Source organism: Pseudophryne corroboree, chromosome 5 (genome assembly GCF_028390025.1).
Source record: "Pseudophryne corroboree isolate aPseCor3 chromosome 5, aPseCor3.hap2, whole genome shotgun sequence".
NCBI classification, from domain to species: Eukaryota; Metazoa; Chordata; class Amphibia; order Anura; family Myobatrachidae; genus Pseudophryne; species Pseudophryne corroboree.
The window spans coordinates 770724316-770739458 of NC_086448.1; the positions used below are offsets into that span (position 1 = coordinate 770724316).

Consider the following 15143-nt stretch of genomic DNA (forward strand, 5'->3'; position numbering starts at 1 on the left):
ATTTAATGCCCATTCTCCTGGATGAAAATCCCGACGGCTGAGATAATCCGCCTCCCAGTTGTCCACTCCCGGAATGAACACTGCCGACAATATCACCTGGTGGTATTCTGCCCAATTGAGGATTCGAGCTACTTCCCGCATTGCCATGCGGCTTCTCGTTCCTCCTTGTTTGTTGATGTATGCGACTGCCGTTGCGTTGTCTGACTGCACTTGGACAGTCTGAGAGCGAAGCATGTGTACTGCTTGTCGTAGTGCATTGTAAATTGCGCGGAGTTCCAGGACATTTATAGACCGCAATCTTTCGTGATCCGCCCAGAGACCCTGGAGTTGACAATTTTGAACTACAGCTCCCCAACCTCTGAGACTCGCGTCCGTCGTTAGAATTATCCAATTCCAGCCGCCGAATCGTTTCCCTGCGGTTAAATTGTGTTCCTTGAGCCACCAGAGTAGACACCCTTGCCGACAACCTCACCCTGTGGTGAATCTGCAGATGCGAGCCCGACCACTGTGCGAGCACATCCAGTTGAAAAGGACGTGAGTGAAATCTTCCGAACTGAAGCGCTTCGAAAGCCGTCACCATTGTTCCTAAGAGGCGAATGCACAAATGTACCGAGACTGTGCGTGGCTTGAGCACTAATTGTACTAGATGGCGAATAATCTGTACTCTCTGTTGTGGTAGGTAAATTCTTTGATTTACCGTATCGAGAATCATACCTAGGAATTGAAGGCGTTGAGACGGAATGAGATGTGATTTTTTTTGAAGTTGACAATCCAACCGTGGTGAACTAGTACATTGTACGTTAGTAGCGCATGTTGGAGAAGCATCTGTTAAGACAGGGCTTTGATGAGCAGATCGTCTAAATACGGAACTATTGTCACTCCCAGGGATCTGAGATGAGCTATCATCACAGACATCACTTTGGTGAATACCCGAGGCGCTGACGATAGGCCAAACGGTAGAGCCTGAAACTGGTAATGGTTTTGGCGTATTGCAAACCGCAAGAACCTCTGATGAGGCTGCCAAATCGGAATGTGTAAGTACGCATCCTTGAGATCTAGCGCAATCATGAATTCCTTTCGCTCTAAACTTGAAATCACTGAGCGCAGAGATTCCATCTTGAATCTGTAGTAAGTCACGTACCGATTGAGACCCTTTAAGTTCAATATTGGCCTGACTGAGCCATCCGGCTTCGGTACCACAAACAGACTGGAATAATAACCCTGACCCTGTTGGTGTACAGGGACCGGAATCAAAACTGCTGAATCCAGTAGGGACTGAATGGCAATTTGCAGAACCGCCCTCTTGTCGTCCGACAGAGGCAGTCCTGTCTTGAAAAACCGCAGTGGCGGAAGACAGTCGAAGTCTATTTTGTAACCTCTTAACACTAAATTGCGGATCCACCCATCCGCGGATGTCTGGAACCACGCCAAATGGAACGTCTGAAGGCGTGCTCCCACAATCGGAGAACCGAGATGGGTTGGTAGCCCGTCATGCCACTGGCTTGTCGGTAACCTTAGCGTCCTAACGACTTGTGTTGGTTTGTTGGAAACCACGTCCACGACCACGTCTACCAGGCGTGGCTGTTCCTCTGCCACATCCGCGAAAGGACTGAGGTCTAAAGGATTTGAACGCAGGTCCAGAGAACCTCCGTCTTGGTACCGGTGGAGGCAATGGTAAGAAACCGACTTTCCTTCTGTAGCCTCAGAAATCCATGTGTCCAATTCAGGACCAAACAACTTCTTGCCACCGTAAGGTAACGCCTCTATACCTCGTTTGACCTCTGCCTCCGCTTGCCAAGAACGCAGAAAGAGTGCTCGTCGTGCCGTAACTAGCGACGATGAAAGGCGAGAAGTGAGCTGACAGACGTCACTAGAAGCTGTACAGAGATACTCCGCAGCCTCACACATTTGATCAGCAAGAAGTATAAGGTGTTCGTCATGTAGGACAGACTTGAGTTCTGTTATCCATACTATGAGCGCCTTAGTGACCCAGATGCCAACCAAGCCAGGTCTCAGCAGCACTCCTGCTGCTACATACATGGACTTTAGCATAGTTTCTATTTTGCGATCTGAAGGGTCTTTAAGCGTAGTAGCAGCTGGCACTGGTATGGTTAATTTCTTTGTAAGTTTCGACACTGACGAATCAACTATTGGTGGATTCTCCCATGTACATGTCACAGAGTCTGGAAACGGGTAACTAGACTTAAATCTGCGAGGTATAGAAAACCGTTTATCTGGAGTCTGTCGTGTTTCTACTAACATCTTATTAAGAGACTCCGAAACAGGAAAACACATTGGAGTTCTCTGTCGTTTAGTAAATACGACCTGATCATTTGTCAGAGGCTCCTCAGTTTCTGTAAACTTCAGAGACTGACGCACCGCTCTGATGAGATTATCAATACCTGAGCTGTTAAAATCCTCACTATCTGACTCCACTTCGCCCTCCTCACCCTCATCTTGTGCCGTGAGGTCTGGCATGGAATCGTCAGAATGCAACATAGCAGAAACTGGTAAATCATAAGACATATGAAATTTATCCCGTCTACCCAAAATGGATTTGGACCTTTCGCAAGGCTGAGACGCCTCCGGTAGTTCTGGCGGTCTCACCCTAGACTCAGATCTTGCCGCTTCCCGGTCTTGTCGAGCGGCGGTCAATTCTGATTGCAACCCAGCCAGTACATTGGCTAGCATTTCCCATGGAGGGTCCGGGGATGAAACTGGCTTTAACACCGGAGCAGAAATTGTATTCGTAACTGAATCCACAAAACATACTGGACATGTGGTAGATCCATCCGGTAACACACTGCCACAGACTTTGCAATGATGCTTCTTAATTTTTGCTGGTGCCTTACTCATTATGGAGACAAACAATACAATACACAAAAACCAGACACTTGCACGACTCAGTAAAATAGTACGAAGATGTCTCTATATATATATCTAGCCAAGTGCAGTACACGTGGCCAATACTATGAAATGTGATCCCAAATTCCCACTTACACCCCTGCGCCTCCGGTGGAGTAGAGATGTAGGACAGGAACGTTCTGGAATCACAGCAGGAAGACACAGGAAGCATGGTTAAAATGGCTGCCATGCTTAAAATCATAGTCACAGTACAGGTTACAAGCATATAAACTGATATATATCCCTGTATGAAATCCTGTGTAATCATCCCTGCAGCCTAGCATACTGCTGTTGCTGCAGTTTATCCCCCCTCGTGCCGCTTATTGCCCCCCCCCCTGTATGCTCCGTTGCGGATGCAGTGCGGGGAGGGCAGCGTGTGGGGCCGCCAGCGGGAGCCGGGTAGCGGGACGCGCTGGGACAGACAGCGGAGAGCGCGTCCTGAAGCGCTCTGAGCAGCGGCGGCGGGCGGACTGTAGAGGGATCCCAACGCCATCAGTTTTAAAGAAAACTTTGTCCCCACACAGCAGGGCGGCAGCTGACCGCCTCGTTCAACATACCTTGACTCCTGCTGCTGTGGTGAGGCTCCGACGGGGCTTCTCTGCAAGCGCCGGCCAGCCTGTCTGCAGGAGGTCTGTATGGCTGTGAGGGTGCTCATTTAGTGAGGACCGACACGCCACAGCTGCTAGTAGCAGCTTGCACTATCCCTGACCCTGCCTTTTGGAAGGGGGAAAGGGATGTGTATGAAAAAAGAAAAAATATTAACTAAAAAAAGAAAAATATTCAAAAGAATTGTGGACCAAGCCACAGACCTGTTGCTACTTCGAGCACAGAAAAAACACTGAGGTACTCTGGGATATGGAGGGGTGGAGTGTTCTAAATTTAAATATTCAGTGCCCTGTTTCCTACCGAAGCCGTCCATATCCCAAGAGTACTCCAGTGACCCCTAGTGGATGAAAAAGAAACCTACTTACCATTGTATAGATCTTATATGCTACTGTGACCTGATAAAGCACTACCTTCCACTTACATCCCCTATGCACAGCCTAGACTGTAAGCTCTCTGAGACAGTCTCTAAGCCCACGCGTTTCTCTATTCCCCATAATGCTTACTATGCAGAACCTCATGTACAATAATTGATGTGACCACACTGTGTGAAATACAGGTAAAACCGCGCTGTTATTTTCACTGTTAAGCGAGTGGAGTATTTCCAAATAGCAACATTCTGGGCAATTACAGAGGTACGTCCTGAATGCAGGTGGGTGATTTAAGTGGGTAATTCATCTACTACACATGCCAATAGTGCTCAAAATGTACATACTAAACCACCTAGCAGGAATATAATCCATGTAAGGACTTAATGGAGTGAATCTAAAAAAAGATCTAAACGTTAAATAAATTCATAAATGTACGCACGAAAAATAAACCACCCCCCCATCCCATTATTACCGTAGCAGGTGTGCGCAGACTAAAGTGCGGTCCACAGCTGTGACACAGCGCCCCTCTCCCAGGAGTGTCAGACTTGGAGGAAAAGCTGCTGCTCCCCTGTAGTACTGGCCAGCGCTTCAGGTCACACATTGTGTTTTAGGCACTGCTAAACCTTAGCGCCCTAGGCTCGCCCAATGGCAGTGCAGGGACACATTACTTTCTTTCTAAGGGCCAACACAATAACAATTTAGGAGACGTTCGAGATAGCTGGACATCCCTGCAGCTAAATGGAATCATTCTCCAATGTGTCTTTTCTAAAACAAAGAGTTGTTCTGAGTTTTTTAAATTTATTCTTAAAACATTCTTTACCACATGGCCAAGGACTCACACTATTACCAGAACCAGGTAACTTTAAAAAAAAAAAAAAGGTCTACAGAAACAGGACTTGAGCCCCCTTTAACTGAACAGTCTTATAGATTAATTATTTGCCATCAAATAACCCATAAACAAGTTGCATGTGGCCTCTGTAAGAAGCCCTTGGTGTAGACCAGTATCGATGGCTTGCGATGATCTAATTAGCCACATGTTGGTTTCATTTATTTGAATCCTGCGAGAACAGCTATACACCATACGAATGGCTTATTTTAGGACTGAAACACAGGAAGTTAGGCGAACCACAAGAAATAGACAGTACTGAGGGATTATGGGGGAGAGAGGGGGGAGGAGCCTGTTTCACTTCTTAGATTATGTAAAGTGCCAGCTCCGTGTAAGCCACCATCATCACCCCACTGTCTTGAAGTTGTGCCAGTGCCCCCTAGTGGCTGACAGAAAAACATGAATAGTTCAGCAACAGATGAAACCTGTCCACTTACCTGCGTTCAAACATGCGCAGAGAGTAGAGCTTGCAGGTACACCCCAATGCGATGACCAGCAGCAGCCCGCATATGAGGCTGCCGATGACAGCCGCTGTGATCACACGTGTGGGCACAATCACGGGGCAGTTCTCCTCGTCGCTGCCGTCCCCGCAGTCATCTTGAGAATCGCACACCCAGCTTTCAAAGACGCAGCGGTTATTTTTGCAGTGGAAATTACCCGGCTGGCAAAAGAAGCAATTCTTCTCATCGGAACCATTGGGGCAATGATTCTGGTAATTGCACCGGTCGGAACGGGGGTAGCAGACCCCGTTTCTGGAGCAAGGGAACTCATCCTTTTGGCACATTGTACAGTTCAGCTCATCTCTCCCATTGGGGCAGTGCCAGTAGCCGTCACATCGCTGCTGTTCCGTGTAGCAGCCCCAGTTACCGCCGCAGGGAATCTCCCATGGAAGGCAGAATCCATCCACTTGGTACGTTGCATTAAATCCTCTGGCTGCATTCACCTTATCGGCACAGAAATGCACCCGTATCTGCCCGGAGGAAGAGACTACTGTAAGGGGAGCGTGGGAGTCAAATGCTGTTAAAACCCGCAACAGTTTATGGGAGTTTTCCTCGAGCCCGTCGTATATTTTCACATAGTCGCCGTAGCCAGTACCATCCAACTTGAAGTCTGTGAAACGCAAAATAACCTTGCGTCGATCTCCGGTGTCAATAAGCCACGTGCAGTTGCTGCCGGGTGGATAGAAGTCTGGGTAGTTTGGCGAACTGAAGGCTCCATAGAAGTATTTAAGCGACTGCCCGCAAGTGGGTACATCACAATCAATCTCATCCCCTAGGTCCAGGCAATCGATGTTTCCATCGCATTTCAAAGAGTTGGGAAGGCAAGTGTAGGCTTTAGTGAAACGCGACAGGCACTGAAACCTGTTGGAAGCACAGGGCTGAAATGAAGACTCCGTTGGGCGATTAGCTTTGGCACACAACTTCTCATCAGAACCATCGCCGCAATCGTCCATCCGGTTGCATTTCAATGTTTCGGATATACATTTTCCATTGTCGCAACGGAATCGATTCCGCTCACATTTTTTCTTTGCTTAAATGGAAAAAGAAGAAAAAAAAAATAATAATTTCACATTCAAACTGACGAGAGGATCAGAAGGCACAAGTTAAAAGGGTGACACAAAGTGTGAAAAGACATCCTGTAAGATTCTCAAAGTCTCCCATAAAATGACAGCAATGCTCAGTCTTTGTCGTCCCATTTATATAACCACAGATGATAACGTGCTCCATCTATATACTGGTAATGGGGACACAGCAGGAAGGATTTCTATGCTTAAAATAGCTAGCAGTGCACAAAAGCTCGCCGTGTGACGGGTAACAGGGATACACACAATTCAATTAGGTGCGGCTTCCGTGTGTTAACTGTATGTTAGCAGACTCTGCATGCAGCCTACGGAGCAGACGGCAGCTCGAGTGGAATTGACTATGCCCCTATGAGTGTTATAAGGGGCCTCTCATATGCTGGATTTACAGTAGCCCTTTAAACGGGAGGCAAACAAGATAGAGACGCCGGAATCCCGACACCCAGTGAAATACCGGCGGTCAGAATCCCCACTCGGGTGTTTGTCCATGCCACCGCCCGAGGGTGAATATAACCCTGTGGCAACGGCCCAAAGCGCGGCGAGTGCAGCAAGCCCGCGAGGGGACACACTGTGCTCGCCGCCTGTATTCTGGCTTTGGGATCCCGGCTTCGGTCTCCTGTCTCGGGATCCCAACAGCTGGGATATCATACTGAATGCCTTTAAACTGGCAATAAAGTTCCAGAAACGATTTTAAGAAATAACAACAGTCAGACACATTACTGCAACTGTACCACATCAGAAATAAACCCCATTAAAGAAAAATGTCACGGAACTAAGAAAATACAAAATATTCATAGTATGTAAGAAATGCCTCCAAATAATCATTAAGACTGCACAATATTTTGCAGTCTATAGAGGCAGTTATACGCTATGATTATACTTTACCCTCACTGACAAGTGCTTTCCATTCATGAAAGGGAGACCCTTATGTCGGTGCGGCGGGGGGAAGAGGGTAGGGGGGGGGGGGGGTGTCTCCTGCTGCCCAGAAACTTTCCCATGTGCTGAAAAACCACTGTATACCTCTCGTACGTCATGAAGGAGCTTCGGGCACTGCAGTTGGCCATCAGCAGTGGGGAGGGTGAAACTAGCACAGGAAACAGAACTGACCAATCATGTGCAGAGTGTCTCCTCTATATTGACAAGAGTTTTCCAGCGCACAGCTTTGGGAGGAGGGAAGTCTGTAGCTGTCTGACTTGCAGGGGTAAGAGGGTGAGTACTGTCAGTGTGTGTCTCTCTGACCCGTGAGCCCGTCTTCTAGCACTGCCAGTGTAACTGTCCCTCACGCCTGCTTGTGTCTCTGTCTGTCCTGTCAGTATATTCGCCTGTCACGTCAGTAGCTACAGTATAGTGTGTAAAAACCATTATACCCTTTTTAAATATACTAATCTCACCAGATAAGACTCCGTGGGACTTTGGGACTCAACCATACATATAGGAAACAATTTAGCTACAAAATAGCGTCTGCTTTAGGCTTGTGCAGCATTTTTTATTTCACTTTACACCTAAAATCTAGCATTCAGAAACTCCCCTGTAGAAATCCTGCATTTGCCCCAGAGTCTATCCACCAATCACCAGCCAGGTACCGCCTTCTCCATACTGTGTGTGCAGTAGGACAGGGCAGAGCCTGCGTATGATTGGGGAAGGGGCTCCCTATAATGTAGCACCAGCAGCGAATCAGTCTGTATGAGCAGATCCGTGATTCAGAGTGATCATGTGACTGACAGTTCCGGTGTACACCTGGATCACATGCGGCGTCTATGGGGCACCAAGCAGGCTAATGAGGTGGCAGACAGCTACAAAAGCCTGGAAGAGCTTCAGTTGGCTCATTATTTGCAGATACGGAACCCGTCCCCAACATACAGTGCAGCTACATCGTTACACTGAGCCATACCTGCATTATAAGACAGCCGAAATCCTTTCCTAGAAATACGGTCATCTGCGTGGAACTTGATCCACACGTGGTCTTGAAGGGATGTGTATGGGGCTGGGATTGTAGAGCCACATGCTCTAACGCCATCTGAACTCTGTGACGGGCCTATGGATAACCAATCGAAGCTGCAGGTGGCCGATCCCTGGAGATCAAATTCTTGAAAACTTCAAAGTGACAGAACGCAGATGGTTAGAGAGAACGCTGCGGCAGATATTGCCGCTTTACAGATAAAGGTAAATGCTAATATCACACGCCGAGCACTATATAGTAGGAGGTCATGTCTGCACTCGCAGCACAAGCACATTCAGGTTCCTATGTCAGGGGAGGGGGTACAGTATTCTCAGCAATCACCAGGACATCTAGACCATAGGTCTGCAAACTCGGTCCTCATTACCCCACACAGTGCACCTGCTGGGTTACCTGCAAAGCATGCCCTGCGTGGGGTAATGAGGACCGATTTTGCAGACCTATTATCTAGAGCACAGGTTCTCAAACTCGGTCCTCAGGACCCCACACGGTGCATGTTTTGCAGGTCTCCTCACAGAATCACAAGTGACATAATTAACTCCACCTGTGGACCTTTAAAAATGTGTCAGTGATTAATTAATACACCTGTGCACCTGCTGGGTTACCTGCAAAACATGCACTGTGTGGGGTCCTGAGGACCGAGTTTGAGAACCACTGATCTAGAGCATAGGTTCTCAAACTTCAGTCCTCAGTGCGTGTTTTGCAGGTAACCCAGCAGGTGCACAGGAGTATTAATCACTCACCGACACATTTTAAAAAGTCCACAGGTGGAGCTAATTATTTCACTTGTGATTCTGTGAGGAGACCTGCAAAACATGCAGTGTGTGGGGTCCTGAGGACTGAGTTTGAAAACCTGTCATCTAGAAAATCCATTGGTAAGGAATCAGCATTGTGCTCTGCATTACAAAAGTATAGCCTTGTAATTATCGGTATGTACTTAATGTCTCCCGGCAGGGGGCGCTCTAACATAATACAAAGATATACTCGTGCCATTGAAATAAAATCAGTGTTATCTGTCTGATCATTATCTAAGTTCACAGGAAGCTAAAGTTTACATGGTTTGTGTTAAAAGATTTTTCACCAATACGTTCCAGGTTTTAAGGATATCCATGCTTGGGTGCTGCTGGTTAAATCAAATTGACCGGGGACCCAATTAAGTCACCTGTTTTCAAGCACTGATATCCTTAAAACCTGGACTTAACGGTGGTGTTTGGGAAAAATATACAGAAAAGGTTCTTTCCAGGGACCCTCCACCTGACCGGTTGTAGCCATGATTAATATACTGTATAACCACTATCTAATCCAGTGGATCTCAAACTCGATCCTCAGGACCCCACACAGTGCATGTTTTGCAGGTAACCCAGCAAGTGCACATGTGTATTAATTACTCACTGACACATTTTAAAAGGTCCACAGGTGGAGCTCATTATGTCACTTGTGATTCTGTGAGGGGACCTGGAAAACATGCACCGTGTGGGGTCCTGAGGACCGAGTTTGAGAACCTGTGATCTAATCTGAGTGCTACAGACGCTGAACCGCTCCAGGCTCTTGTTTGTTATGCCAACAGCATTTCAGAGAGTTCCCTGTTCCAGCTTTTCCATATACCCCCAGTCGTCCGTTATACCCCTTTTCCACTAGCTTTAAAAACACTGGTAAATGCGCGGGGCCGCGCATTTACCCGTGTTTTTTTCTAGTGGAAAAGGTCCCCCCTGCAAATTTCTGGATCAAGTGATCCGGGGATTCCTAGCAGGGTAGCTTGCCAAGTTGAACACGTGTTCAACCCGGTAAGCTGTGAAGTGTGAATGGGAGCCGTGTCCGCTCCCGTTCACAGTGTATGGGATGGCGGAGCTGGGAGATCATGTGATCTCCTAGCGCCACCCCTGCTGCGTCAGCAGCAGCGTCACCAACCCGGCAGTATGCCGGGTTGGTGAGGGCTGTGGGAAAGGGGGCTGTAGCACGGGTCGCAGCCGTGTCAGGCTCCCGGCTGCGACCCGTGCTACAGATGGAAAAGGAGTATAACAGACTATACATGACATAAAGCAGCATTTCTCAGCTGCAGTCCTCAGGGACCTCCAGGATGCTATAATGAGCTCCACCTGTGGATCTGGTAAAAATGAGTCAGTCAGTAATGATTACACCTGTGCACTAACTGTGGGAACTGGAAAACATGCACTGTCCGAGGTCCCCAAAGACTGCAGTTGGGGAAACACTGGAAAAAAGCACTACTGTAATTTATAAGATCATGCAAAGTTCATGAGTTGTGTAAACATAGAAAGGCAGAATGTCTTTATTTGATTCTGATCTATTTCATACAAATCACTGAAAGGTGAGGTCTAAAAATGTAATATTTCCTGTTGCAAACAGAATTAAATTACCTCAGAACTAACCACCAACTATAAACTAGGAAGTTAAAACTATTATAAGCAAGGATATCAGAACTGAACAGTTATATACTGCAAATATTATTTAATTGCGTTTATGCATAGGTTAGTGTCTCTTATTGGGCTACGGTACCACTGCACATTGTTCCAGAGCTCTGGAGTATTATAAAAAGCTACTCTAAAAAAACAGAAAATCAAAGTGAGATAAGAATTTGGTTTGAAAAGTAATTGAAACCATTCTAGACACACTAAGAATAAAAACTGCCAAACCTTTACTACGGTGACTTATATTCCAATCGCTGTTTTGGAGCATAACTAGCTAATACCTGTTGTTGGTGCTGTGAATGTTAAAGTATAAGGGGGACATTTACTAAGCAGTGATAAGAGCGGAGAAGTGAGCCAGTGGAGAAGTTGCCCATGGCAACCAATCAGCACTGAAGTAACATCTATAATTTGCATACTATAAAATGATACAGAACTACTGATTGGTTGATGGGGCCACTTCTCTGCTCTTAACACTGCTTAGTAAATGTCCCCCTTATTAGTTGGAGATGTATTAAAATCTTCTAAAGAGGATAAATTGAGGTACTGTATTTTCTATATCAACCAATCACATTCTAGCTATCATTTGACAATGTACTAGAAGAATAGCTGTAACATGATAGGCTGCTATAGCCAACACCTCCACTTGCCTATTTTTTGGGTGGTTTGAAACGGGATTCGGTCATGTGACCGGTGCTTGGGATCACGACGGTCACCATGCTAACGCCGGAATCCCGAGTGCTCAAAATGCTGGCAGTCAGAATGCATAACCACAGTGTCTATTCCCACTCGTGGGCGTCCACGACACCCATAGAGTGGGAACAGAACCTGTGGCGAGCGCAATGAGCGTGCAAGGGGCTTTGCTGCGCTCGTCCACCTGCTGGCATTCTGCTGCCAGGATCGGTATGCTGAGTCTATTCATTAACCTTTAATTTCTACAGAATGTACACTTTCACCTACTTTTGGAGACAATACCATTCAATATGAAGGTAACGCAATAGATATCGTAGATATCTTCTGCTTACGTTCAGCCTGACCTATGGTTCCCCTTGCACTAATATAATTGCCTAAATTCGTCAAGCTCCAGATCATAGTGGACATTTTTCTGCTACGGTTTAAAAAAATATATAAAAGCAAACTTCTGATTGGCCGTCTTGGACAAAATCAAGTTAGTTACTCGTAAAACTGTGTGATAGCCAAGTTCATGTTATGGCGATTATAATATGACCATGTAATAGGGCAATATACACCTTATTGTGATTATTTCTCCTGGGTTTGCATGGATGTACCAACTACAGTTTATTCTAGGAGGGTAATCTTCAGGCCACCCGGGACTGGTGATGATGCCGCTGGGCTGACGAATCTGCTCAGGAATCCCGCCGCAGGCTAAAACAACAGAGAAAGGACAAAATATATAGCTTCAATGGAGTTATACTGTGTATTTCTGTATTATGTTCTTGGCATAACAATTACAAATTCTGTACAATGATCTATTGTACAATTCCTTTATTATTGGGTCTACGGTTAGACAAAAACACACTGCTGTAAGCACAGTGCTATCATTATGTACTGTGTGTGCAGTATGGGGAAAACAAAGGTCAACAATATGGCAGACTATTGTCTGTTCTGTCTGGGTTACGTTTAAGCAAAACAATGCACGGTGTGGGTCAGCAAAGACTTGGGGGATACATTTACTAGGGGTTCTAATAATGAAGAGTGGTGATGTTGCCCATAGCAACCAATCACATCCTGTCTGTAATTTTCTAGGCTGCAATAGAGAAATGATACAGAATATGATTGGTTGCTATAGGCAAAATCACCGCTTTTTATTTTTAGAACCTTTAGGAAACTGACCCCCTAGGAGTTAGCTGGCACTGTGCATGTTATAAACTACAGAAGACATTATATACAGCTTCAATGCTTAATAGAATCTGCCCCATAGGTCTCTCGGGATCCGGTCTCTAGGTCGACAGGGTCTCTAGGTTGACATGTTCTAGGTCAACAGGTCAAAAGGTCGACATGAGTATTTCACGTTTTTCTTTTTTGAACCTTTTCATACTTAACGATCCATGTGGACTGCAATTGGGAATGGTAACCTGTGCCGAGCGCAGCGGTAGTGGAGCGAGGCACCTTGCCCGAAACATGGAGAGCCATGCGAGGGGACACGGTGCACTAATTGGGGTTCCCGGTCACTCTACGAAGAAAACAACACAAAAACCCCATAAAAAACCATGTCGACCTTTTGACCTGTCAACCTAGACCATGTCGACCTAGAGACCCTGTCGACCAATAGTGGTCGACCTAGACACTGTCGATCTAGTTACCATCTACCTTCCATACCACACCCAGGTCTCTCACCATTATCCCCCTCTAAGTATCTCTACAACCACACCATTATACCTTCTGTATGTCTTTCTTCTATCCCTCAGCTACATCACTCCATTTATCAATGTCATCCTCCTATGGGCGTATCCAATTAGCCGCAATAATGCTGGGGTAAAAAATGTGGAATTTTCGCAAAAAATAATAATTTATCACTGATTTTTTTTGTCATCTCCCCTATCCAATTCATTCGCAAGAAACACCTCGCGAAAATACATGAGGTATGCGAAAAGCCAAAGATTTTCGCTGCACTTATCGCGTAAAAAATAATCACTTATCAGGGATTTTGCTTTGCCTTCCTCACCATTCCCCGATAAGTGCCGGCATCAGGAGATAACGCTGGCTATCGGGGCTAATAGGGTAGCCCCAGGCGATCCATTTAGCACTGGTAAAGTACCTCAGCTAATTCTATATTGCCCTGTGTGTATCTCTACTAACACTTTATTGTTATTCTTCTGCTATAACTCTAAGCTTCCAATGTATTCTTATTTACCCACTTTGGGGGGAATACAACTGACGGAGGGAAATATAAAAGACCCTGCAGGGTTTTTCCGGCAGCCGTGGGGTTTTGGTAGTTCATTGTGGGACAGAAATTGTGATGCAGTGATTTCTATAGAATCACTGCATCTTTCTTCTCGCACCCCCAGAGCAAGTCTGATTTTTTCTAAAATTGTTAATTTTAGGGAAAAAAATATCACCGGGACTTGCTCTAGGACCCCAGAGCCATGAGGGCTAATTATGCAATTCGGAAGTTTCCAATTAGCTTAATTAGTCTGTAATTACACACCAAACGAAGCGGGGTCTTGTCCTCCAGCGTCAGGAGCCGGTCCTCTGCAGCAGTGGCGAGTATGTGCGGCGTATGTGAGTGTGTGTGTATATGAGCGACAGCTGGTGAGTGTGTGCGTCCCCCCACATGTCCACTATCATCCCCTCCGATCTGGCCATTGGGAGAACTACATATCCCAGCAGCCCCCTCCCCAGTGAGAAGATGAAGGGGAGACCACCAGGATCTGCAGAGATAACCGGAGACCCCCAGAGGGGTAGGGGGGTAAAAATAGGAATTTGATATCTACTGGTAATTCCTTTTCTCTAACGTCCTAGTGGATGCTGGGGACTCCGTAAGGACCATGGGGAATAGACGGGCTCCGCAGGAGACTGGGCACGGTCCTTACGGAGTCCCCAGCATCCACTACGGACTACGAGAAATAGATTTACCGGTGAGTAAAATCTTATTTTCGCGTAGTCCGTAGTAGATACTGGGAACTGTACTTTAGTACCATGGGGTATAGATCGGGTCCGTAGGATCCTGGCACTTTAAGAAATTAACAGTGTGTACTGGCTCCTCCCCTCTACGCCCCTCAGTCTGGGAAAACTGTGCCCGAGGAGACGGACATACCTTGAGAGAAGGATATACACAAACAGCGGTGCTGTAACGAACAAACACACAACAATAATAAGAATTTACTTACCGATAATTCTATTTCTCGGAGTCCGTAGTGGATGCTGGGGTTCCTGAAAGGACCATGGGGAATAGCGGCTCCGCAGGAGACAGGGCACAAAAAGTAAAGCTTTAGGATCAGGTGGTGTGCACTGGCTCCTCCCCCTATGACCCTCCTCCAAGCCAGTTAGGTACTGTGCCCGGACGAGCGTACACAATAAGGGAGGAATTATGAATCCCGGGTAAGACTCATACCAGCCACACCAATCACACCGTACAACTTGTGATCTAAACCCAGTTAACAGTATGATAACAGCGGAGCCTCTGAAAAGATGGCTCACAACAATAATAACCCGATTTTTGTAACTATGTACAAGTATTGCAGATAATCCGCACTTGGGATGGGCGCCCAGCATCCACTACGGACTCCGAGAAATAGAATTATCGGTAAGTAAATTCTTATTTTCTCTATCGTCCTAGTGGATGCTGGGGTTCCTGAAAGGACCATGGGGATTATACCAAAGCTCCCAAACGGGCGGGAGAGTGCGGATGACTCTGCAGCACCGAATGAGAGAACTCCAGGTCCTCTTTTGCCAGGAT

At 46.5% G+C, this 15143-nt stretch overlaps 1 protein-coding gene across 3 annotated transcripts in view; it reads right to left on the reverse strand.

Moving 5' to 3' along the window:
• Positions 1–15143, reverse strand: part of LRP12 (LDL receptor related protein 12) — a 163181-nt gene that overhangs the window by 6758 nt on the left and 141280 nt on the right. For all 3 annotated transcript variants that reach the window (XM_063924306.1, XM_063924308.1, XM_063924307.1), the window contains 3 exons: positions 11974–12109; positions 8235–8437; positions 5202–6294 (listed from right to left, as the gene is read on the reverse strand). In XM_063924306.1, coding sequence (XP_063780376.1) covers positions 5202–6294; positions 8235–8437; positions 11974–12109 — 1432 coding nt within the window. The remainder of the gene's footprint in view (positions 1–5201; positions 6295–8234; positions 8438–11973; positions 12110–15143) is intronic.